The following is a 27,663-nucleotide window of genomic DNA, read 5'->3' on the forward strand; positions in this document are numbered from 1 at the left end:
ATCAGCTTGCGAGCATTTTAAGAGCAGTTTTTTTTTTATCAGGGCCTGTCCAGGTTTCTCCGGCCCTGCTCAGCAGCAGGGTCAAACCGAGCGGACTTGAGAGCTTGGAGGTTTTCTCCAAAAGTCCAGAAAACCTTAAGAGCGACGACACGAATGGAGTGGGTCAAACTGAAATACGATTTTACTATTTACAAACAACGAACCACACCTGAAGGGAAAAGACAGAAACCAAAAAGAACAATTCAGCTTTCTATACTCAGACAGGCTGTATCAGATCCGCAGATTTACAAAGGCTGTCTCCCATTTTACATACACTGAAAGCTGATAGATTTTCCCTCTGAAGAATGTCCATCCATCCACCATAGCTGCTGTCAGACTTTATTTTCTGTCTCATACATGCCCTTAGAATTGCCCGATATGTAAAATGAGTTATCCTCTATTTATCTCAGTTGCATCTCTGCACTGGATTAGCCAGTTCATGAGAGTGATTTGGGCTGAGGTACATGTGGTGTGACACGCTGTCATTCACCTGGCTACTTTGTTGAGTCTCCTTCGTGATCGATGCATTGGCGAGAGAACACAGGCTAACTTCAATTTTTAGAGCTTTCTTACCTCAGAAGACACAACACCTCTAATTAAAAGACCTGTGCAGTCACAGCAGCAGATGCTTTTCTTCTTCTCTTATGCACGTGCGCAACACTGGTGTCATTTCAACTTGTCGCCAGAGGGGGCAGACGTCTGCAAAAATCATCAAAACACCAATGCTTTGCTGCTATCCACCTCCGATCACGCTGCCCAGTGTTCAGGATAACTTCTGGCAATGGAGAAACAAAGAATGAAAGATAACAGTGGATATATGTGTTTGCTCTCTGCACAGCTCTCCTGTTTAAAGCTTCTTGCTTTCTATCACCGTTTGAGACTTGCAGCTTGTATGTGTTTGGCGGAGAGATATTTGCAATGATGGAAAAAAAAAATCCTTTATTTGTGTCTGTTGTTGAGTTGCAAGCTTTTGTCTCCATCATCAGACTCCCCGGGAGGTCGCCCAGCAGGCGGTGGATGCTGACGTTCACTGCGTCGGGGTCAGCACGCTGGCAGCGGGACACAAGACCCTGGTCCCAGAGCTCATCAAGGAGCTACGGAAGCTCAACAGGCCAGATATCCTTGTCATCTGCGGAGGAGTCATTCCACCGCAGGTAACGTCAGAGTGCTGTGACTTTTATTTATTCAGGAAAAGTTTATCATAAACGTCTCTATGTGTCTGATCTGGGGAATGGTAGAGCAATATTTAAATTTTACAGTTGATGTAGCAGTAAGCCTGCCTAACTGCTAAGAGCAGAAAGGCAACTCAGCCTAACTGTAAATGTGATGTTGAAGCAGCAGTTTTATCTCATTAACGTGTAACTCCATATAATCCTCTTGGGTCCGTTGATATACATTACTGTTATTTTTGCTTTCAAGTTGCACATGATTTTCCCACAATATTTATTTTGGAGGGAATTTCCATTGTTATTTTTTTTCTCTTTAAGACTTTAATTTGCCTTTTGTTCTTAAATAGAGCAATCTCTGTCCTTTGAGCATGTTTTTTTTATTCCCTTGTCTTAAAATCCCTTCAAAATGTCATAATTTAAAATTGAGGTGGTGATATTTTTCATGTATTGTAACTCTGTCAATTTATGTATATGGACTGGGGAAAAAAACTAGTTTTTATTGACTGCACAAAGATTTCTTTATTCAGAATCAATGTTGCTGCTAATTTTTGATCTAAAATCGGCATTTAGGGGTTATAAGGTCAGAATCTTTCTGGATATTTGTTGTGTAAGGTGAGGACTGAAGTTATAAAGGCATTCATGGAAAGAAAAGGTAAATTTAGTTGACAGCTTATATTTCTATGGCAGTTTTTTTTAAAAGGATAAAGGTACCCCACATGGTTAAGGGCTAAAATCTGTTTATAGTACCACATGTAAAAAAAATCCCAACTCTGAGCTGTGTCTTTCCTGTCTGTGTTTTTTAGGACTATGAATTCCTCTATCAGAGCGGCGTCTGCGCTATATTTGGCCCAGGCACCAGGATCCCTAAAGCTGCTGTCGAAGTTATCGACAACATCGAGAAGAGCCTGGAGAAAATACGTCACGCCATGTAAAAACAGACAATAATCCCCTGTTATTCATCAACAGTGGTTTATCCGATTGAATCTTTGTGTCATAGTATCACAACACTTTTGACTTCTGTTGGAATTTCATTCCCTGCAAGAAAAAGACATTTAGTAGTGTTCTCGACATATCTTGTATAGTTCAGAAATGAGGTTAATAAAATACTTGTGACCTCCTGACAGCTGTCTAGACCTGCTATGAATGAAATCTTCTTGCCGTTTCTAAGCAGAGTGTAATTACAGTCGGTGGAGTCGACATGTGTAGATAGAAACTGAAATCAAGTGTCCTTCTGTATTATCTGTCCTTGCATCTCTCTAAGGACTTTGAATCTCAAGATCAATGTAAATTTTATTTAGAAATTTGTCCTGCAGGTTCAAAAGCGTTTAAAAAGTTCTGTTCAGAGAAAAGCCTTATTGGTCACAATGTTTAAAGCTGTTGGGAGATCTGCATCCTGTTTGATCACTTTTCTTGAAAATAAAGTTTGTCAGCTGTGAAGGTGTTCAGTCGCTGTTACTTTGATTTCTGTTGGATGTGTGAAATAGACCAACGCATAGTAGCACACAATTGTGAAGTTGAGGGGAAAAAATAAATGTTTTTTTAAAATATTCAGCCAATTAAAGATTTGAGTTCTTGCTTAGTAGACACTCATTTTCGTCCATTCTTCTTTGGCAAACCGCTCAGACTCAGTCCAGATTGGATAGATGACATCTGTGAACATAAATCTGGCTTCTCCGTCCAGGTTTAGGTCTGGAATTTTGACTGGGCCATTCTAACACATGAATATGCTTCAATCAAAACCAATGCATTGCAGCTTTGGCTGGATGTTTAGAGTCATTGTTCTGCTGAAAGATGAACCTCCTCCACAGCTTCAAGCGCTCCGCAGCCATTAACAGGTTTCCTTTCAGAATCACCCTCTCTTGAGCTGCACCCACCTTTCTGCCGTCTCTGACCAGCTGTCCTCTCAGTAATGAAGAAAGCATCCCTACAGTAGGATGCTGGCATCAGCCTTTTTAAAGTGGCAATTGTGTCTTTGGGTGATGATGTGGAGTGTTCATATTTTGCTTTTTGCATGTCGGCCAAAAAGTTCCCTTTTGGTCTGAATCGACCAGAGAACCGTCTTCCACACCGTTGCTATGTCCCCTACCTGGGTCTAGGTTCCTGGCCGTCTTTCCATTTTTAGATGGATGACGTTTGTTCCCTATTGTTCTTTAACAAACCTCTGAGGTCTTTATATATAATATAATATAATATATATAAATATATATTACAAGGCTCTGTTTATGACTTAACGTTGGCCACATATACAGATTCTGCTCCGCCTTTGGTCCAGATAGTCATGGGTTTGATGGCTAAAGCTTCATTTTAAGCAGACCCAGAGGGTCAGTTGTGGGGTTGATTATTTAACATTGGTGGTGACCTTTTCTTGACATACGTTCGATTCGAGGGAATGAGATTAAGGGCATACATGACCTTTTGTTGCATTCTGCTTCTTTGATTTGAAAATAACCAAAAAACCTGGAATTGGAGAAATCAACTCATGTTTTCTGTCCTTAAAGAAAACTGCTGCCAACCTTTTCCTAGCTTTACAACAGAGCTAAAGGATTATCACAGTAGGCATTTAACATTTCTCAACAAATACCTTTCATGCAAACATTGAGATAAATTATGTCGCTAGTAGGATATTTTGGATCTGAATGACATTATAACTTTGATTATCATTCCAATCGGATTTATAGTCGACAACTTGGCTGTTTTCATTGTGTGTTTATTCAGTAATATAACTTGTGCACATAAAGATGCTCAAGGATTTGAGCTTTACATTCACAAATTGCTAAATAAAATATTCAACAGTAGTTTCAAGAAAGAAACATTGCACAAAAATTCAAGTAAAATTATACATAGTTACTGGTGGGGGGAGATTGTCTGTTTCTTTGTTCAATAAAGCAAACAAAAAAGAAAAAACAATTTTACTCAGCGCTCATATTACGTTTATAGATGCTGACATACAACACACAATGGGTTTAATGCAAGTATTTTCCCAGACAGATTGATTGAACATAATGCAGATCAAAGCAGCAAGGAGGCTTGTTTTCTAAATAATTCATATTCGGTGGAATGGAAATCCCAAAAATAATGCCATTATTTTGTATTTCCAAGCTAGTGACGATGAGAAGTTCATAAAAAAGCCTTTTTTTTGTAAGTTGGGTGTTGTTGAAAGGTTGATATCAGAAAATATATAACCTGCTGTAAATACCTTTTCTAAGCCAAAAAGACCCAGGACAGTCATGTTGCACTGAGTGATAAAGGGTATGTAAATTCCTAACGTTTTGACGGATGGAGATGCACTGAAACAACAAAAATGTAACTGGACTCAAAAGTATTGATGCAAAGTAACAGAACAAAACTGAGAGGGAACAATGTTGTTATAATTAGATATAATATTCCTGTTCCCTGACCGGTGTTGTACTCTGCTAATGTGTTTTCAACTTTAGCTTCTTCACTTTGATGAAACTAAGATCAGCTTTAGACCTGACAGCTGGTAAGACTGTCGCCAAGACAAAAGTGGCTTCTCACAAAGGTTTAGTTCAGCGAGGTCAAAGACCAACCAGATATACAGGGTTAGGGGTCTTTTTGCGTCTCCAACAGACGTTGATGACTCGCTAGGCTCCATTGCTACTTATTGTGCAGATGCACAATATCATACTTCTGGTTACGTGGTCTTGTTATGGTAAATATACACAAAAGTGCTTTGTTTACTAACAGAGCAAAAACAATGTGTAAAATAAAATATAAGCCAACAGGACGCAACCATAAAATATAAGCCAACAGGACGCAACCATTTAAACGAAAAAAAAACAAAACTTTGTATGCAACCAGAGTTAACCAGATTGATAATGTCTGTCAAACTATCCATTCGGCACATTGTCATTTTGGGTCGGCTCCCATCGAGTCAGTTTGGGGAAAGCAGTGACATTAAAGGCATACTATGCAACATTTTTCAGTTAATTAATGTGTTCCATACCGTTTTGGATGATTAAATCAGTCATTTCAGGTCGAACAAAGGTTTTCTCGGCCGCCCTGGGGGTCTGTGGGGGAAATACCGCACTTGCAATTGCAAGAGCTCACGGCCCGCACACACAGAAGTCTCTCTTTACGGCGAGAACTCCATGTGTTTTTGCCCTGCCATTCACTTTATGCACGCGGGAAAGCAACAACAAAGAACCGCGTGTTAACGTCAAATAAACATGCAAGCATATCGAGTTTTATTATTATTATTATTATTATTATTATTTTTTTTTTTATTATTATTTTGGCGAGACGCTACCGCGGCGGCCGCGGTGGCCGCGGCAAGGCGGCGGCCTCGGCTTGGCGAGGCGGTGGCGGTAGCGTCTCGCCAACATAAATAAAATAAAATAATAATATTAATAATAAAACTGGCGAGGCGGCGGCCGCCGCGGCTTGGCAAGGCGGCGGCTTGGCAAGGCGGCGGCTTGGCGAGGGGGCGGCCGCCTCGCCAAGATAGCGCTGCGGGAAGCTTGATGTTCATACCTTCACTGTGTTAGTCATTGTTTGTACTGCCGTTTTTTTCCACTTTTCGTTGCGTTCGCCTGTCTGCTAAGCTCAAAACAACCGCGCCTGACTTCACGGAGAAACCAGAACAGCTGAGCATATTTATGACAGTGCACTTTTACTTTCGCCCTCTGGGGGAAGCCTCGCTGGAAAATTAACCCCGGTTGCATAGTATACCTTTAACCTTCCAAACACCTAGTGCCTCCCTGCCTACCAAAGGGTGGTTTTAACCAATCACGGTATCAAATGAAAATGTTGTAAGCAGCAGGAGCCATGAGAAACCACAAGTTAAGCCTTCTTGTTTTTTTAAAGTGTGCTCATTTGTTTAGATTGTGGATAAACATCATGCACCGGATTGCATTACACTTCCTGCATTTGAGTCACTTAAAGCAGACCAAAACCTATGTTATTGTTTTTTTTTTTTTTTGACGAACCAGGGTTCTCTTCTTTGACCCACAACAGGGTTCAGCTTCATATTCACGCCTCTCCAAATTAACCGGACTTACTGAGCAAACAAGCTACGGTTCAGTTTAACAGAGCTGGTGTGATGAATATCCTTTAAAAGAGCATTTCTCTGTAGGTAAAATAACGACTCCTCGTAACGTCTTTACAAGACCCAACTTGTAAAGACGTAGACAAATAGGAACCCAATGAAGGTTTAAAGTCTCCTGCAATGCAATATGGGTTTCAGTACAAGTGGTAAAAACTGAGGAGACTCGGTAAGCTGGCATGGTTGGGTATCATAGCAATTATTAAAATGTACAATAAATAACCAAGTGAAAATCCTGTTGATTCACCTGTTGATTCACCTGCTTTATAAACAAAATACATGCCGATTGTTTGCTAGCCTTTATTTGGTCAAAGTGAGTTTTAATTGTAAGTAATATAGCATGTTTATATCATCACTCGTAATTATACAGTGGCCTGCAAAAGCATTCACACCGCTCAACCCTTTCCATATTTTGCCACATTACAGCAACAAACTAAAGTATGTCTTTTGGGGGTTTTATGTGTTAGACCAAAGCCAAGTAGTGCAAAAATTTGAAGAACAGAGAAAATAATACGGGATTCTCAAAATCTTTTCCATTAGTCTAAAAATAAGAAATGTTTGGAACACATTTGTAGTCAGCACCCTTTACTCTGATACTCATAAATATTGAGGAAGGTCCACTGGACAGATGAGACCAAAATGGAGAAAAATGATGATGGCAGAATCATGCTGCTGGGATGCTTTTCTTTACTAAGAGGAGGGAAGCGGGCCAAAGTGAATGGGAAGATGGATGGAGCTAAATATAAAGCAGCCAAGGTACGAAACCTGTTTGATGCTGCAAAATAGATTCTCCTTCCAAATGGACAGCCTAAACGTACAGCCACTGCTACAATGGGACGATCAAAGCCTGTCCATGTGCTAGAAAGGCCTAGTCAAAGTCCAGACATAACCTACAAAACTGCAGTAAAAGTTTTGACTCACAAGGGCTGAAAACATATGCAGTCATATTCAATAAATTAGAATATGCTTCTCAATGAGGCTCATTTGTCAGATCTAAAAGACCTTTTAAAAATCATCTTTAAGCAGGTGTTAAACTTACTTTTCATTAAGCCCACAGTTCTGTATCAAAAATGTCTTTTTTCTTATTGATCTGATGTCATATTTTAATCTTAAATGTTGTGTTTTCAGTAATTATAAGTGAAAAAAACCCTCACAATTACATTAAAGGCTTGAAAACATCAGCAAATGTGTAATCAATTTATATAATCCGTCTTGTGTGGTGAATTGAGTCAATGAAATAAATGTACTTTTTTAAATATTCTAAGTTTTTGAATATGACTATATACACCAAATTCTTCACATTTCTATATGGAAAAACCTTTCAGTGTTTTCCTTCCACTTTACAATTACGCTCTAATATGTGTTTGTCTATGGAATTAAATCTCAACAAAGTAGAGAGTTGTGGTTGTTGTGTGATGAAATGTGAAAAGGTTCAAGGAGCATACATATTTTTGAGAGGCATTTTATCACAATATTGCTAGGCCAGATAGTGGCAATAATTAACACAGGGGGGGGGAATCTAGAAAATGAAAACTCAAGAGTGACACTTTATCAAAAGCACCTGTAACACATGTAAACCTGCTCATCAATGTGCTTATCTGGTTTCTGTGCAAAAACATTGTTCAGTCTGTTCAAACCAAAAACCCTTTTGGCTTGATAAGGAGAGTGAAAAAAGATGAGATATACCCACACAGGTAAGAGAAAGAAAAAGCTGTACCATTTAAAGGTGTAGCGTGTCACAGTTGTTGACATCTAGTGGTCAGATTGGAGATAGCAACAGACTCAAAGATTCTCAGCATGTTGAGTAAATTAAATGGACAATTAAACGGTACTAAAGCAATCCTCTTCAGTTCCCGATCTGTTAGTAGTGCAGAAAAAAACATTTAGAGTCTTAAAAGTAACAATAAGACTGAGAAAGCATGCTCTTACAGTTAGTAGGTAAATCATACACGACTTTAACAGCGTCAACATGCAAAGACATTGTTCGATGAGCCCAGATGCTTCCAGTTACACTAGAAGCTTCTCCGTCCAGGCACCAAAGACCCAGTGATTCATTAAATGCATCCACTTTTCTGTCAACTACAGTCATCTGAACAGGTATTTTCTGTGTTTCGCCTGCGTATTGGACAGTATGCCGTCAGCACAGCCGGAAAAGTTGTAACTAGAAAGAGACGTCAAGAATGCATCTTTGGAGTCTTTGATTTCCTACACGTATAGCTAGCCTCACTTAAGCAACAAACGCAATAAACGTAACCCGTAAGCGCTGATGTTTCCAAACCAGTTTGGACCATCATGGCATAGTTTGGGATAAAAAAAAAAAACTGACACTGCAGCAGAACCCACTGAGCCCTCCATGTTCCCGTTCTTCTTACACTGTGCTCTGCAGAAGTAGCTTCAGCTCTTTCCAAAAGGGAGTAAAGACTAAATAGAATCTAACTTTTAAGTATAGTTAAAACTTTTATTACAAATCTGTTTTAGACTGTGCCTTTAAAGCCACATAACACCACTCACATTCCGAAGGGTACGTTTACACACAATGATACCAAGTTTAGACAGAATAAAAGCAGCTCCGTTACAATCTTGTGCTCTTGCATTAATTGCTGTTTGCAGATAGGATCTGTGTGGCCTTCAAGGACACAGCACGGTCTTTGTTCAAGACACACAATGCACACAGAAGCACAATCCCTTCACAGGATAAAAATAAAGTCCATCAAGTAAACATTTCCACTTTCTCTGTGGTTTGCGTCAGGTTTGTATTATATTTTTCTGTACAACATTTGACTTTGGACTTCAGCTTCTTTCGCCCCCCTCAGGTTCTCTCCCATGCAGCTCTTGGGCTGTAAAAGCACCGTAAATCTGAAACCTGCTGACCGTGATCGACGCAGAAGATGACTCTCTATCCCAAAAACGACGTGCGTTGCCAACTCAGCTCAGTCTTACTTTTGACGCGCGTCCCAACTCCTTCCCCCCAAAGTCACTGTTTTGACTCCGTGATCTCCTGCACGGTCTCCTGCGCTACTTCTTTCGTCTTGGCGTTAACGCTAACCATGTAGATGTTGTTTTCGCTGACGCTGTTGGAGACCTGGCACGGACTGGAGCCCAGGCACAGCCACGACAGCTGCTTCACCTCCCTTTTGAAACTCTGGCTGAAGAAGTAGTAGATCAGAGGGTTGTAGACGGTGGAGCTCTTCGCGAACATGCAGGGCAGCAGGCTGACCTCGGGCGGGATTTTGCTGCTGTCATTCAAAACAGACCAGAGGCTCACCAAGCCGTAGGGCGCCCAGCAGCCTACGAAGCCTATGCTGATCAAAACAGCGATCTGCAACAGAACATCAGAATAGTCAGTAAAAAAAAAGAAAAAAAAGAAATGGGACATACATTTGTGCTTTAAAGTAGACTAAATCTTTTCTTTATCTTTTAGACGTTGCAAAGAAATTTGCTTTTTTGACGATTGTCTCGCCCCTTTTCTGTTGTTGTTGCTTTTGGTTTCAGGGTCTAGAAAATGCGATTGACATCATTTGACAGTCTTTAAATAAAAGAAGGTGACACATCCCCGCGGCGCTGCACACCCCTCTGAGCCCCTGGAGAGACAGTTCTCAGGGGCAAAGCCTTTCACGCTCATTATGAATACAAACCAGAGATTTTGCATCACATTTAACCGACAACCCAAGCCTATATGGACTGTAGAAAGATAACTTTGAAGAGCGGAAAATATAAGTCAATAAAATGATTAAAACTTTATTCATAGATGCAATAGGTCAATTCTAACATTCGTTACTTTATTTTGGTAACAAATTCTGTCAAAGCAGTTTGATTAGAACTGAAGATGCTGACTCAGTCAACTTTTATTGGTTGTGTTATGGTCGACAGAGAATGGTAAGGCTAGGTTATGTTATGAATGTATATGTCAACTCAGTCAACTCAAGATAAGAACGATATAAAAAAAATTCTCTGTTAGAGAAAGAGTTTAGGGTTTGGCTCTAGCTGCAAACTTGCTAGGACGCCAACCCTCTCAGCTCCTAACCATCCTTTGCCTTATATCTGATTTTAATAAATGAATGTGAAATGCCACTTTGTCAAATTAGATTTTTAAAAGTTGATAATAATTTCGGTAATGCTTTATGCCTGTTTTCAAAATACAGCTCTTTTTTGTTTCTTTTTTTTTTTAAAGGGGAGAGAGGGGGGTCAAAGGAGCAACACCTTAATTCAAATCTAATTTTTTTTTGTCAAGTACAGTTTGAAAGCTGAAAGCAATGTTATTTAATTCAAACTGTTGCATCAATTTCCATTTAAACTGTTTATTTTGTCAGTACTTATCCATCCATTCATTATTTATACCCGCTTATCTGCAGAAGGCTGGTGCCTGTCTCCAGGCAGAGAGGCTGGGTACACCAGCGTTTTTACATCTTAATGAAAATTACAGGCTGAGCAAATACCATTGCATTGTCACAAATCAAAAATATTTACATCCTGCATATTGCATGAACAAAAATGATATCTGCTGAAAGCAGGTGGTAAACGCCTCAGAAATATTAAACCAAACACTAATGCATTCAAAAACAGCTTATTTCTGCCTCTTCTGTCTGTGTGGTGTGTACCCTGCTCCTGGAGTGTTGGTTATATGTGTTATTTCTTTTTATTGTTGTGATTCAGACCAGTAATGCAGTGCAAACATTGCTCTGTATATTGTATGTGCGCTCTAGTCCTCACTTATTATGCCCTGTTCAAAAACTAAAACTACAATAAAAAAAACAGCTTCTTTCCAAAAGCTGTAAGGGAAGAGAAGTTATTGTGTCTGTGTGTTATTATGTTATCTGTAGATATCCTGACCCGGTGTCTGTGTCAAAGAAAATTCTTGGTTCGTGATTCTTAATTTTGACTGGTTTACAAGAAACAGTGCGGGGATATTAGAGAAGCTAGAAATGGTCCTCGGTTCCAGTGAGGTTAGCCTAATATTTTTTTTTCAGATAATTATTTCAATCAAATAAATTGTTCAAGCTGTTTTTTAAATTATGTTCTTGCATTTGAAAAAGAAATTCTGATTTCAAAAAAATTGCATGATTGCAAAACATTCAGACAAGAAGTGCTTGCAGTGTAGAGGGTAATAAACTGAGCAGAGATTAATTAAATCTTTGAAGAAGGACTAATCCTGACTGTGAAAAGCAACCCAAGCACACTGAAGAATTTCTGGGCCAATATTACCCTGGGATAGAGACCAAAGGACAGAGACCCGTTTTTATATAGGTCAGAATTAAACAATGTAATGAAGATCAGAATACATGATTGTTTATTTTTTTTATCTTAAAATAGATATTATAAATCAGCACATAATGTGTCAACATAAAATTTATTTTAATAGTCACATTTCAATCTAACTTCAATCAGTACGTCTTGCCTTGAAGATCATTATTTAAAGTGTTGAATGCTTTCACTGATCCTGTACAACAAAAAAATCTCTTATTGATTTAGAAACGCATTTCAGAACTTGAATCCCTGCTGAGACCAAATGCTGTTTTCACAGTTTTCAAACAGTGCCTTGATCTAGTCAGGACTGTGTGGAAATTTCTTTTTCTAGTTTTTTACTGACTTTTGGTCATGGCGTGTGTTTTGGCTGGTTCAAGGACGACTGCGTCTCTACACAAAAACAGGTCCATGTAACAGCGATCTGATTGACTTAGTGGGCCATTTTTGCACCTGCGTGGCTTTTGTTCAATCTGCAACTGGTATCTGTTGCAGAGATACTGTAAATAGCAAAACATTTGCAAAAAAAAAGTAGTGCACATAGCACTTTTTCATGAATTCTTCCCACACAGTGCAAAACTGACAAAGAAAAAAATACAACTCATCATACCTAAAGCTTTTTAAAAGCAAATTTTTGCATATTTACATTCGCATGGATTTTATTTCCCCTTAATAGTAAAACCTTTCATCTAAAAACTGCATTTTGTGTTTACTTGCTTTGCCTTTGTCTGATATTTAAATTAGTTTTATGCTCTGAAACACTTCAGTGTGTCAAACATCCAAAAACATTAGAAATCAGAACGGGGTCAAACACTTTTTCACACCACTGTACCGCTTTGTGATTTTCTATCACATGGATTTAAGCTAAAGGGAAATGAATCATTTCATATTGCTCTGTATTCTTGAAGATTATACCCACATTTCTGAGGTTTATGTACAGAAACACGCTTGTTTTGCCTTATTTGTGCTTTACTTTCTACAAAGACCCCAAATATGTCTCAGCCGTGACATCAAAAGGAGTAACTTACTATTAGAAGCCTTCGATGCAGTTTGACGATGTTGGGGACGTGCTTGTTGTTCATCGAATTCTTGTAGGTGAAATAAAGCCTTATAGCAATGCCAAGGTAGCAGCCAATGATGATGACAGAAGGCATGAGCAGGTTCATGGAGAACAAAGAGATGACAAACGAGAAGCCCTCGTGTTTCATTTGTCCCCAGGCGAGTGAGCAGGACAGGCCAAAGGGCTCCGGCCCGTACCTGCCCCAGCCCAGAATGGGAAACAGAGCCCAGATCAAAGCGTACAGCCAGGTCCACAGACACAGCAGCTTCACTTTATTCCAGCTGATCTTCTCCCCTGCAAAAAAAAAAAAAAAAAAAAAATTGGGTAAAAACATGTATTTTGTTCTCGGTCTGTACAATGAGCACCAGCTCTCACCTAAGTTTTATTACCAGCATCTATCAGGCAAGTTACTTACCGTACCATGTTCTGTCCAAACCCAATAATCTCCTGACCTTTTGGGGATGAAAGATCAATGCTCTATACACAGCAAATCTACCCACTCAAATACTTATTAGCTGGATTAATCAGAAAAAATGGACTCTACAATCACTGTATTAAGTACATCTTGCTGGTACCAGGTTGGACCCCCTCTTGTGTTCAGAACCGCCTTGATTCTTTATTGCAGAGGTTTAAGAGGGTGTCACAAACATTCCTCTAAGATTTAGATACATAATCATATGACATGATCTTGCAGTTGCTCCAGATGTTGGCTGCATGTCAACATATCAGGCTCCCTGGGATCTTATTTTCCTAATTCCCCTCTTTCTTTGCTGATTTGGACCAGCCGTGGTGCTGAAAGAATTAAACTCCTCTTCATCATCGGATTTCTAGCAGCCACTTGAAGTATTTTTTTTTGGGGGGGGGGGGGGTCCAAAACTACCTAGCAACCAAAACTCTTCATGTTTCCCCTTCACCTCTGCATAAACCTAGGTCCATCTCAAGACGAGTAAGCCATCATCAAGAAACGAAAATCAAGAATCTTTATTGTCATTACGTGTTACCATAATGACATTTTGGCGAGACACCAGCTGAGAATGCAGATAATTACACATAAGACACAAACACAACAGAACACGTTTGCATTTTTAAAAAAGAGGCTCAAAGCGTTCAAAATAGTCTTTAGCATTTGAACAAATGTTTGAGTCAAAAAGACAGATAGCAGTCCCTTTACAGACGATGTAGATCACCGTGCAGTTTCATGAGACCAAACGCGCACTGAGAAGTTAAGAAGAGGGCAATTAGTCATTTTTAAAAACTGAAATGTTCAAACTGAATGCCGAGATTAATTCATACCTGAGACAAAAAGACGCGTAGCAGTCAGTTTACAGGATGACGTAAAATACTGTGCAATTAATTTTAATCTTCAACTTACAGAACCGTGCAATTTGCATGGATGTCGAGCCAAACACTGAGAAACTAAATTGCGCGAATAGGCATTGGCAAATGAGAGGCTGCAAAAATAATTCCCATTGGATCAAGAGCCTGTGGAACCAGCAGCGTGTTTGCAAACATGTAACAGATTATGAACTGACCAGGGGTTTATTGATTCACAGCAGGGGGGAAGAAGCTGTTTTTAAGTCTATGAGTTCTTGATTTGTTGTTCCTGAATCATTTACCTGACAGAAGTGCATTGTCCGGGTGGGTGGGTTTTGTGGCTATACTTCTGGCCCTTGTCTGAACTCGTGCAGCGTAAACCATGTATAGATCTGTGGCGTCTCACAGTCCCCTGTGCTGATCTCCTAACCCTCGCTGAAAGGGTTCAATCTTTCAGGGGAATGCTGAAAAAAAAATATGCAGCCCTCTGCAGCATATCTGCTCTATGAAGTCACATTTTTCACAGCAAAAAAACAAAAGACGGCTGAACCCCAGCAGATGATGAAGGAGCTCTGTGCGCAGCATCCCTTCCACACAACCGCACAAACATTAATAAAACAGCATTTCCATGGGAAACCCTAATGCATAACTAATGCATGCAAATATGCTGATGGCAGCGATATCTTGGTGGGTAAATAGGACTTTATTTGTAGTTCAGATTCACCACAATTCACATTAGGTGTTTCCCTAAGTTGACTTAATGCTGAATTTAAATCAAAATGTACTTCAACAAAATGTTAGGTTAAACTTGGTAACACTTACACATCCAGATCAAGTTATTACAACTTTCTTCTTATTTACATCTCTGCTCCAACCTGATTATTTTTTTTTTTTTGGTTGAATGGCACAGGATATATGTCACATTAAAGATTGACAAAGGTTAGAAATGATTTATTAAAGACTTGTCTTTTACATTCCAAAAACCTGGCATGTAAGACTGCGTTACTGTTCTTCTGCAATCTGTAGAAGTGAGCCATAGATGGATGCAGAAGTGATTTCACGCACTTATTTCAGCATATTGGTCTTTTAGAGTAGAAAAAAAAAAGATCAGTTCTTTTTTTCATGTGTCTTTATCCTGACAGGGTACTTCCCGTGTGTCTGCTTTCAAAAGCATTGCACATAAGATGTTTAATTGGTTTCCTTCTTGTTGATTCACAATGTATCCCTCTTGTGTTCGCCCCACAGCTCTGAGTCATCCTCCAAGGTGAAAATTGTCCTACTTTCCTCATGCCGTCATTGTGGCCATTGAAAACTAAATACATCCGATTTATTATTACAGTCAACAACGTCTGTCTGGATGGTGTGATTTGCAATTTTCTTGTGAATTCCGGTTTGTAACCCTTGACTGAAGCATAATTATTGTTCTTCCCGTACAGGCGTGGGCTCCAACTTCCTCCTACACTCCAGATTCACTGGCCACTTTAAACCTCGCTTAGATGGGAATGTACATGCATGATTGTCCGTCCTTTGTGTCTCATTATGCTGGTACAGAAGATGGGTAGATGGAGAGACTTCAGAATGAAAACATTTTTATGCGATGTTGTTCACACAGTTACTCAGGCAGCTCTGGCAGTGATATCCATTCTTGACAAAAACAACCTATTGGTTCCAGTCGAGGCGACACTTTACCAGACCTCAATCTGAAAGAGAAGCCTGACTTTTATTTTGACATTGCTGTATTTGGTGAAGTACATGTAATCTCCCCTGGGGCGCTACAGATGTAGTGAAAATATAAAATAGCTTTTTCACATAACAAACTCAAAAAAATAAACCGAGGCTGGAAAACGCTTTTCTGAATTTGTAACAATCATGTTGCTTGACAGGCGTTTTAAAATTCGAAGAAAGAAAGCCAACAAGATTTGTGGTTTCTAAAGCTTTGACATTTTCTTTTCTCTGCCTTTCGCTAAAAGTGAGAAAGTCAGCATCTTCCGTAGGTCAGCAACTTTAGTTAAAGTTGCTTTTGTAGTTTGACATATTCCTGCAGTCAAAACAATGGCTGAAACTAAAACGGTCACGGCCTCTGGGAAGACAGCACATTCCTTATTTGTCTCTTTTCCATAAGTTCCAACTCAGAGTGGTTTCTACGAGTTGACTCGCTTCTTTGGCTTTTCCATTAGTAACGGTTTTGAGAAACCGTTACTATTTTTAGAACCTGCTTCGATGTGATTCCAAGCGCAACGAGTCGACCTGAAGACACAACCCCAGAAAACCACCGGTGGCTGATTCGCCAGGGGGTGGAGTCACTTTTCACCCAACTAGAGTGACTCCACAAGAAGGATTGGATGCACCATCACAGACATACATACGTAGACGTGTCATAGGGCGCAGGTTCGCACGTCAACGTCACCGCCATATTGTATGTGGCAGAAAAAAGTTGAGTTCTGTTATCGTAAACGTGAATCAGAAAAGATGGGTCATTCCTGTGCTGCATGGAAATGTATTCTGGCTGATCTCACTACTTGTATCTGCCTTCTACATATATATAGAAGGCAGATACAAGATATATATCATATATATATATCTTGTATCTGCCTTCTACATATATATAGAAGGCAGATACAAGATATATATCATATATATATATATATATATATATATATATATATATATATATATATATATATATATATATATATATATATATATATATATATATATATATATATATATATATATATATATATATATATATATATAATATATATATATATATATATACATACATACATACATACATACATACATACATACATACATATATACATACATACATACACATATATATATATATACATACATACATATATATATATATACATACATACATACATACATACATACATATATATATATATATATATATATATATATATATATATATATATTATTATACATATATAAATGTGTATATAAATGTGTATATATATATATATATATATACATCAAGCCGCGCCTACAGTTTGAGAACCACTAGACTAGGCCAATGCAACTCTTTTGTTTGTTTTTTGGACATTCTGTCATAGGTTCGCTGCTGTGTTTGCGATCGTGACTAGTTTTAGACATGCTTGTTAGGTGGCTTTACATTAGAGTCAAGAATAAGTTTGCAAACAGAAGGTAGGCAGCAGCAAATCAAGCCCAAATTATCAGTTCAACACCCCTATGCTTGAGAGTTGGTGTGCCGACATACTGGGTTTGATGAAAAATGGATTCCAGTCTCATCTTGCAATCATCTAAATCACTTGCTTTACAGCTGAAGGACTATATGCTGTGTTCAGTGTTGACTCTGATGAAGAACACAGATTGTGTTACAAAAAAGCTCAGAACTAATCTGTGAGCTCCAGGCCAATTCTGTCTTTCATGTTTGTTCTTCTCTATACATAGCGCTGGGGGTAAAGGCCAAACATCTTCCATTCAATCGCATCTTTCAAAAGAACAGGCAAAAGGCTTTCTCTTGGCAACCCCTTAAAGCTAACCATCATTGTCAGTCTGTTTCTTTCTTTTGAATTGTAACATTTATCATGTTCTATGTTTATCTTGGTCTTTATACATCTAGAGAACCACAATGGAGATAAGCTCTTAAATGTCTTGTGCTTTTATCCTCGCTGATTAGACTTGACTTTCTTCATGCTAGTGCTGCTTTCATCTATACTACCACCAAAATAAACGTAGTTTAATTCCATTCAATTTAACATGTTAATTGAGGCCTTTAAAGAGCTAAAAAGTCACCTCTTTTTGCAATTGCTATAACACCTGGGGAGTTTGGAGAAAGTCTTATCTCTGTTAATGTAAATTAACAGACTTGATGTCGTTTGACTCTTCTCAGAGTGCTGGGGGGTAAAAATGGGTTCTCCAAGGTCATTTCTGCCGTCTGTCCACTTTGGCGTTGTGTTACCACACACCTGTGAGCTCCAGAGAAACAAACTACCAAGACTCCTTCTTCTTTTGGGGCAAAATAACTGTCATCACCAGCAGTCATTCTTTTGAAAGGCAGTAAAAATCAGCAAATTTGCTTGCTGTTGCAAACTGCACTGAGCTTTCTTTACAACTGAGTCTTAATACAACAGTAGCTTTTTTTGTAAATCAGTCAATTGAGATTTCAAAACACTTACTTGGAGAGTGCAGGTTGAGGGACACAACGAAGCGCACGATGGCCAAGACGGTGAGGTTCATGATGCTGGCAATGCCGAAGAAGAAGCCCGCCAGGCCGTAGTAAATGCAGGAAACATCTCCGCCGAGCCAGTGGTGGCTCCAGGCAGAGGCAACGGCCAGGGGGTACATGGTGACGGCCGCTCCGAGATCCGTCACCGCCAAATTCACGCTGAGCAGCTCCGGTGGCTTCATCCTGGACGACCTCCTGAACGCCATGATGAGGACTAGCAGGTTTCCAATAATGGAGAACACAGCTGAGACAGACGGGAGAAGGAGACGGTTGGAAAAGAAAAAAAGACTTCAGACACTGACAGGAGGGAAAACAAAGCTATCTGTAGGTTAATCTTCAGAGGCAGGTTTCACTGTCATTCAGAAAGGTGTACGAATGAAAAATAAAGCCAAAACACACCCTGACATTTTTTTTCCCTGTAGTCAGTTTGTCCTGAACAGGGTAGCAGGGAGCCTATCCCAGCAATCAGTGAGTAAGAGTTTGGGATGAGCGTGGCGAGGATGTTGTTACGTGACAGAGACTCTGACTGCTGAGATCCATCTAGATCAATCAATCTTTGTCAGCAGACAGTTTCTCTGTGGATCTCTATTCAGCACCCATAATCACTCGATGATCTCTAATCAATACACCGGCAAAGACAATTCATTAACGGTCATCCCTGCGGTCTGTTTGTTTTGTTACGAGACCCCAGATTTTTGTGTTTCTTGTGACGGCCTAAACAACAAACCAAACCTGTGTTCACAGCTCGCTGATCAGTCAAGCATGTAATGCCTAAAGGGTGTGAAAGATAACACAAGGTGGAAAGTGCTAAATACACGACATTTCTCTGAAGCAGAAGGTTTCAACAGAGCAAAGGCACAAAATTCACCAAAGGTAAAAAACTAAATAACTCAATAACGACATATGTGCCATAATTACTTGAAACATCCTAAAGGCAGTAAATGTTAGCATCATTTTACTGGTGAAACAGAGGAATAGGCAATGGATGCTCTTTAAAACTCCATAGTGCATAACAAAACCCTTGTTGCTGGCATGAGTAAATGTCTGTCATAAAAAAAAAGAGTGCTGAGTTTAATAAAGTGCTGAGTTTCCCAGTTATTTCAGAACTTGGTAAGATTTCCACATCTTACTGATAACTACCTCAAATCCCTAATCCATTTTATTTCACTACTTCAATTATTTAGATTTATGTAACTGCAGGATAAGTTGCTTTAACATTCCTTAATTGCATAAATCTGGGTAACGGCACAATGACCAAATCACCACTTCACCTTACAAGGGCTGTATTTGTTCTTCCTAAGCTGCAGTTTTCCTAAGCCGTTTTCACCAAAGTACTTCACAAACTATACAGGTCTGTGAAACGTCTCCGTCACTATGCCTGAGTTACTACGTATGGTGATAATCTATTTGAATGCAACTGCTCATTGAAAAACATCCAAATGTCTTCACCGAGAGAAATAGAAATCACTTCAGAAACAGAAGGTCATCGTTCTATCTTTAGTGCAACAGACACAGTCACTGAATTTAGAGTGGCACATAGAGCTTGGCTGCATATTCTGTAGACTTTAGACAGATTAAGTGTCTAATCCTTTTGCACTGGTTGTGCAAATCTGATACGGTCATCCTTATCTGGCTTTTCAGGCCATTCTGAGAGTAGTGTACAGGTCTTGTGCATGCATAGGCTTTTTTTCCCTAGCTATTCCTGCATCTTCCCAAAATTCGACAACATATGTCTTAGATTAATTTCTGTGGCTCCATGTTTTTGTAAGGGACTTGTGCATTGACCAAAGTGTATCCTTCTTCTAACCTGTTGGCTTCTGGGATGGGCTCCAGCTCACCATTAGCCTGATTAGAATGCAATAGGGACAAAAAATAGATAGATGGACACTGTCATAATCATCATCCTTATTATGCAAAGTCTGAAAAAAAAGTAAAAAAAGTTTTCTCTATGTCAGTTATTGCACACTAATTCATTAATCTGTGCATTTTGTTTATAAATATTTATAAACGTCTACTAACATTTGTTTAAACACACATTAGCTTTTAATATTATGAATAATATTTCAAGAGCAGTAAATGTTTCTGATAAACATAAACATGTGGGTCGGGAGGGAGCATCAACTCCAGCACCCAGGTGCCACTGTGTGATGCTAAGGGTGTGTCTCAGTTCAGGAGCTGCATCCATCGGAGGAATATTTGTAGGCGGATTATGTCATAGTGCGGCGATGAAGGCTGTCCCAATTCATGACTCCTTCAAAGACTCCTTCAAATACGGCTGACGAATGTGTCTTTCTTTTCCTCGATTGGAAGGATGGGTACGGTGTGTCCTTCATGACTAATCCGATCCGTGATTCATTGCGGGCTGAAGAGAACTTTTTAACTGGAAACTGCAGTGGTGGAGGGGAGTGAAAAGCTATGAATAACATTTGATTTATTATGCTTTCTGTGACATAAAGGTAACTTTAAAAACGTTTTTAGGTGAAAAGTTAGCTATGTTAAACCAAAATATCTCTCTCTCAGCTGATTGCTTTCAAACTCCCGCTGGCTTTCCGCAATGAGGAATAATTCAGATATCTAATGTCAATGTTTGGTTAGTTCATCATTATGATTATTATTCAAAAAATTTACTTCTTTAACGTTTGGATATCAGCAACATCAAAGCTGGGCCTGCATCACCGACCTCCCTATGTCCACAGCAGCTCCCTGAAAAAGTTTATTTGACACCAAACTGGGTCATCTATGCCGGTCTTCTGCTCAAGCTTTGTCTGGACGCGTGTCACTCACATCATCAGAGCGCTGCGGCTCTTTGGACCTGTAGTCCTGACCTGACCACATTGGATCCGGCTTTTCTCTAGGCGCAGGATAATGAACACAGAGTGTATTATAAACTTCTTTTGACTATTGAAAGATATATATGGCTGGATCTTGTCTTAAAATCAAAAACTCTTTAATGTGTAATTGTTGTTCAGTAAAGCATCTCTCATCGAAAGAGCACATGCAGGATAAAGATCTGGACATAACGTGCTTTACAAACCCACATCAGCCTAATGGTTTCTTTGATCTCAATGAGTCCTGTCCCACTGGATAAAAATATATCCAGAGAGCACAGAGTTCAGGTCATAGCCGTTACTATAAAAGATCACTTGGACCTTTCTCCTATATCTCTGCCTTGCATGTCCTACTTTGAGTGCTTGGCTTTATTTATTGACCGTGCTTCTCATCTACAGCCCCCCTAAACCTCTGTAGGAGCCATAAATGTATTATGTTTCTTTGTCACATGGTGAATGGTTGCTATGGTGATGTGTAGAGTGTTTGTCATGTGACACATTTGGTGAAGGGGGCTGGTTGCTTCAAAATAGGCGTGCTTACCTGTAACAGGTTTGACAGGAGAGAGGGGAGCGGGGTAGCCGTATTTTTTGTTGACCATTTTTGCCTTGCTTCGATAAAGTACAGATCATGTAACACTATAAAGACATGTTTCCAACTGACTGTAATCAACGTTAAAAGCCGGTGTTTAATAAATCATCCAAGATTTAATCCCGGATTCAGTGCAGACAAACTTCCTTTCCTTCTGAAGCGCCTCTGTCAGTCTGCCCCAGGGCAGCTGTGGCTACTAACATAGCTCACCACCGTCAGGGTGTGAATGTGTGTGTGAATGGGTGAATGAGTGAGTGAGTGAAGCGCTTTGGAGGTCGTAAAGACTAGTTAAAGCGCTATACAAGTACAAGCCATTTACCACTTTACCATTTAGGCTGGTTTTTCTTTGGATTGCAACATTTTGTCAACAAAAAAAAGGCACTATAATGAGAGCCAACGCTCGCAATCCAGGAATCCACAAATGAACCAGGACAACGCAAAGTAAGTGCAGTCGCACATGTAATGCCGGACAAAGCGCCACACCCAAAACGCCATACGATGAAGAACAGGTAAGCCAAACCTGTTTATTGCTTGTTATGGATAAGGAATCCGTGTGCATTAATGCTGGAGGGTGTCTGTTCATGGCTTCATTATATAAACGAATGCATGTCGGAAAAGGATGTCATGCACTGATGGCTCTGCGCGCACTTTGATGGCTGTCTGTTTATAATGGATTGAGCGACGCTTTGGAGTTTCCAAGGAATCGATGATGATGATGCCTTGTTGAAAGAAAATGCTGTGTTCATCACGTACTGGAAGTTTATTTGAAAGTATTTGATGCAAAGTTTTCACTGAAAAAGAAAAAATGGAATCAATTCAAACTCAAAATGAGTGAAACTAATGGTGGTACTTTGCGCTCTGAAACAGAGTTTGGGGGATAAAGAGAAAGCAAACTTATTGAAAAGGCTTTGATGTATAAGGTTGAAAAACTGCAAAATGAACGCACAAGGTTTGTCAATAAAATGACAAAAGAAAAGAAAAACTGCAACTGGATGCTGAAATTGCTGAAAAGATGGCAAGATTAAACATTCTCAAAACACAAAGCATAAGTGGGAAAAGGTCCTCAAAGATTTCAGATGGAATAAATTCCTATTTGAAAAGGGGAAATTCTCAACAACAACTTAATGTGGAGGCAGAAGAGTTTCATCCATTACCAACTGCAAAACAAAAAATAATTAACAAGAATGAAGAACCAGTTAACATTCAATATGTTAATCAACAATTAACCACACATTTAAATAAAGATGCATTAGAAGTGGAAACCAGTGATGATGTTCTTGGCATTATGAGGAAACAAAACGAAATAACAACTTTGTTAATTCAACAACAGTGCCTCGCAGCTCTTCCAAAGAAAGAAATCCCAATATTTGATGGTGACCCATTAAAATATCATACGTTCATGAGGGTTTTTAAGAACGGAGTGGAAAGAAACACAACAAACAACTCTGATCATTTGTACTTCCTGGAAGAGCATACTTAAGGTCTTGCTAAAGAACTTGTAAGGAGTTGTCAATATATGGATCCAGACCGTGGATATTTGAAAGCCAAAACTTTATTAAAGGAGCAGTTTGGTAATGAGCAAAAGGTTGCCTATTGCTACATGGACAATGCCGTCTCATGGCCTAATATAAAGTCAGAGGATGTGAAGGCCCTACAGGATTATAGTCTATTCCTCAGAGGCTGTTGTAACGCGATGGAGGACGTGCAGCATCTCCATGACTTGGACATGCCTTCCAACAAGCTGAATATCATAAAGAAGTTGCCATATAAAACAAGACCAAAGATCTACATGTTTCAGAGCTTCTCTTAAGACATATACATCAGCAAGTGGGACATGGAGGCCGTAACCATAGTGGATAACTGGGGTAACTACAGCCATAAGAAAGGTGCGTTATTTGTTGTCGCCTGAATGCCATGCCAGTTCAAGTATGAAAATGACTGCAAAAATAGATGTAGCTACTCAAGTAATTTAATGAAAAGTATAAGTAAAAAGTAAAAGAAGGCAATGTAGTTTGAATGACATTTTTTGTATTTTGGTAAACTTTGAAGGTCAAATTCACTTAAAATAATATACACAAACAAGTGCAGGAGAAATTTAGACCGAGTTTAGGCAGAAAATACAACCTTTTTGTAAGCCTTCAGATGCTTTAACTATACTAGGGTGACCAAACGTCCGTATTTCCCGGGACATGTCCGTATTTCACGTCCTGTCCCGGGCGTCCGGGGTTTTTTTTTAGAAAGTGAGGAAATGTCCTGCTTTTTAAATTACCTTCATTGGACCATTAACTTGACAGGCACTAGGGCACTGCGCACAGCGCTGCGTGTGACGTAATCCCTGAGCCGCGTCAGTGCGGGCAGCCCTGTTCTTAATCAGAAGATAGATAGCGTGGATAACAATATCTATCGATCGATAGACGTGGGGCGTGATAGGAAAAAATAGGGTCGATAAAAAGTTCGATAGACAGTTTTACTTCCTTGCTACAGTCGGCACGCCGTCACAAAGCGCCGCCCTCTCAAACCACAACACAGAGCATGTGAATATGTAGCAGCAAGTAGCGGCGGAGGAAACGGTCCCAAAACGGGGTTTTACTAGTTCGCCAGCCTGATAGAAATAAACAACAGTGATTTGTAAAACTTGCAAGGAACCGGTAAAAGCAGAGTCTGGTAACGCAACCCACCAGTATTCATCACGTAAGCCGCTCAGCCGCTCACACCCGCAGCAGCGCGAGCTGCGCGGCCCCGCGAGCTGCGCCTCCTCGTCGTCGTCGCTTAACTTCTTCCAAAACAAAGCAGGTACAGCAGCTAAACTGGGCTCCCTTCTTTGTGATAAAATGACAAAGCGTCCAAGCGGCATAAGGACATAACGCATGCAGTAACGTGCTTCATAGTGATGGATATGCTGCTGTTCTCTGCAGCTGAAAAACCTGGCTTCAAACAATAACCTGCCACTCTTGATCCGCGATATAAAGTTAAGTTATTTTTCTTTAAAAAAAAAATCTGTTATGGTTAAAAAAGGTGGTTGAATAAAGATGTAATTGGAATTCTGTGTTTGTGTTCTTTAAATCAAATCATTTAGCAATATCATAAAATGTCCAGGCAGAGCTGCACATAAAATATGGTTTTAAATATTTTCAATAATTATCGATATCGATCAATATGCCTTTTGTTTTTTGATCGATAAGCTTTTTTTCTATATCGCCCAGCCGTATGCAACATACATCTCTATGCATGGGAACAGAGATTCCCAACACCCCCCCCTGCTCAAAGGTGTCCTGCTTTTCCCAAATGAAAATATGGTCACCCTAAACTATACCACAAGGTTAACTTAACCTGCTTTACTACTGAACCAGCTTCTTAGTATACCCCCCCGGCTTAGACAGAAAATACATAGTTTTTGTAAGTCTTCAGTTTTTCCTTCAAGTAAGGTCATAAGTACATTACACCACTTAAGTAAGAAGTTACCTCGATGTGTTTCTTGAAGTTGGACGGGGAGTTTTTGTAAGATAGAATTTCCATAATAGACACTTCATGCGGTACAATGAATCTTTAACACCCACAAAAGAGTACATTGTGTTTAAATATGGCCATGGCCACGGGTTTTAATCACCAACTGGTGGTTCCCCTGTAGCCGAGTATGACGTTGTTGCAGTCGCTGTCTCCCTCTCCTCTTCCATGTGGCTGCTGCTGATTGCAAGACTGGCTTTGTGTTTAATGGGAGAAGCGAAACAGGTGTGTCCCATTGGTGGTGATGAACAATCAGTGCTCAACAGCTGTTTCTTAGCCTCTGTTGTACTGTTATACAAGCTAGCTTATCAGGAGCACAGCTACATACAGCTACATATATGCAAAGTCTCTCAAGGAATCCCAATCACTATTCTATTTAGCTTTTATTTTAGATGATTTTGGTAATTCCAAGGTACATTTTTCTTCCATTACCCAGCTTTTTCATCCATGAACAGCATCAACCTTTAACCGTACTAATGATCCCTGCAATAAATTTCTCTCTGTCTTCCATTCGTCTGCATTGTCCATGGCTTTGCAGCAATCCCTCATACTGAGCAAGCATGAAGCGACAGTGGAGAGGAAAACTCCCCTTTAACAGCGAGGAAAACCTCCAGCAGAACCAGGCTCAGTGTGAACGGTCATCTGCCTCGACCGACTGGGGGTTAGAGAAGACAGAGCAGACAAACACAAAGAGTACAGAAGCACACATTGATCCAAGAATCTTTTCTACATTATATACCGCCAGCACAAACATTGCTTTGGTTCTTACCTGGCTTTGGGTGGGCATCATTCCTCTGCAATTCTTTTCTTTTCTGTGCATGGACTTTTGAGAACCTGACATTCTTAGTTTGCAGCTAAACGAACTTTAAAAGTTGCAGCCAGCCGTTTTCCTAATGGTCAAACCATTTTAAGTTGGAGTGGGGGGAGTTCTAATGACCCCTTATCTAAAGAAAACATATTACATATACCTACTGCAGATATATAGATATTTATATTTAGTGACACTAATAAATATATAATATTTGAGTAATAAAATATTTTTCACACAAATATTTTCTGAAAAAATTTGTTCTGCCTGTATTTTAATGTTCAGGCTGACAGTTTTGACCCCCCCGTCCTGGGCCTTGGACAATTGACCCGTTTGTCCCTCCCTGTCAGCGGGCGTGGCCACAAGGATCAGTTCTTGGACTTCTTCCTTACTTCTTCTTTTCAATCTGTATATGGTACCACTTGGACACATTATCAGCAGGTGTGGGATCTCATTTTACTGCTGTGCTGATGATACTCAGCTGTATCTTAAACAGGTATCTAAGACCCCACCCACTACATCTTTGTCTTTGTCAGCCCCTTCACCCTTCCAATTATCCTCTCTTTTCATACTAAAAGCCTATCCGGAAGACATAAAGACGTGGTTGCAGCAGGGTTTCCGCTACATGTAGTTGATCGTGGTGCACCGTCACCATCAATTTAACTATAAGAGAACAATGACTATGCTGATTGACCCCCTGCGACTGCGCGGGTTATGCCGCCAACACAAACAAACTCCAAAAGCAAGAGTGGCCAAACTTCCATTTGTTGAAGCTGGATGCCAAATCTACCGAGTAAATTACCTGGACAGACATACAGGGACAGAGCACCACAAGAATTGTGTCACTTCACAAGCCTTGTTGGGGAAAGGTGAAGTTCCTTTAATTAAATGTTCAAAGATTAATTTAATGGTTACAAATCGTTTGGGTACAATGTTGTTAAAACATCCTTCAAAGATGTTTATTTCTGCCTGCTTTGCATAGGTTCTTCAGTTATGAAAGCCCCATAATAAATATGGAGCATTAGCCAATCCTGGGTGGTTTTAAATGTTTATATTACCTCACCAAGAGGGAGCAGGCACACCATACTAACTACCCAGCTACTGGATCTGGCAGAGTTGCTGCGCTGTGATTATTTCAATAAGCTCAAGGTAATGTTACTGTGATTGATCATATTTGCATTTTCTTTGTGCTGAAGATCTGCTAATTCAGCTGTTACCATTACCCCTGGCCTGGGAAAACAACAAATTACATTAAATTTGTTGTATATGCTTTAAGATATATGGACAAGGAAGGGCAGCTGGTAAATGTATAGGATGAAAAAGCAGATACCATTGTGGCAACTATAAAAGCAGTGCTGCACAGAAAGAAGATTCCTGCCTAAAGCCTGTATGGATTAGGAACGGATGGAGCAGCTGTAATGACTGGTACGAACTAGCAACACTAGAAAGTAGAATGGTTCTGAGCATGAATTAGTTACTGCATGTGCTGATTTAGTTTTATTCTTGAAACAGCGATGTTAAATGGTATAGCAGAGCTGCTCCAGGATGACTTCCCTTGGTTGCTGCCAGTTGCATGTGCTGCACATTGCCTCGCCCTGGCATACAGGGATGCCTCAGTTGGTGTCACATATATGGCCACATTCAGGGAACACTTGCAGCAGCTTCATCTTTATTTCAACAATAGCGCCCACAGGACTCCTGTTTTAAAAACAGTCTTTGGGCTTTCTGACCTTCAAAGTGGCGGTAAGATTATAGAAAACCAGTCATCTTGTTACAGAAAGTGTGGCTCTTATAATGCACTTTGTTTGTCTTTCACTTTTATCGAAATAT

General features: G+C 39.7%; 2 protein-coding genes across 2 annotated transcripts in view; one reads left to right on the forward strand and one right to left on the reverse strand.

Moving 5' to 3' along the window:
* Positions 1–2,645, forward strand: part of mut (methylmalonyl CoA mutase) — a 50,338-nt gene extending 47,693 nt beyond the window's left edge. The window contains exons 12-13 of the mRNA XM_012866697.3: positions 1,026–1,193; positions 2,012–2,645. Of these exons, the coding sequence (XP_012722151.2) occupies positions 1,026–1,193; positions 2,012–2,140 (297 nt within the window). The 3' untranslated portion in view covers positions 2,141–2,645. The remainder of the gene's footprint in view (positions 1–1,025; positions 1,194–2,011) is intronic.
* Positions 2,646–6,376: 3,731 nt separating this feature from the next.
* Positions 6,377–27,663, reverse strand: part of LOC105929042 (opsin-5-like) — a 36,055-nt gene continuing 14,768 nt past the window's right edge. The window contains exons 2-4 of the mRNA XM_012866641.3: positions 18,055–18,348; positions 12,540–12,865; positions 6,377–9,589 (exon numbers count right to left, since the gene is read on the reverse strand). Coding sequence (XP_012722095.2) covers positions 9,245–9,589; positions 12,540–12,865; positions 18,055–18,348 — 965 coding nt within the window. The 3' untranslated portion in view covers positions 6,377–9,244. The remainder of the gene's footprint in view (positions 9,590–12,539; positions 12,866–18,054; positions 18,349–27,663) is intronic.

This window comes from Fundulus heteroclitus, chromosome 15, assembly GCF_011125445.2.
Source record: "Fundulus heteroclitus isolate FHET01 chromosome 15, MU-UCD_Fhet_4.1, whole genome shotgun sequence".
NCBI lineage: Eukaryota > Metazoa > Chordata > Actinopteri > Cyprinodontiformes > Fundulidae > Fundulus > Fundulus heteroclitus.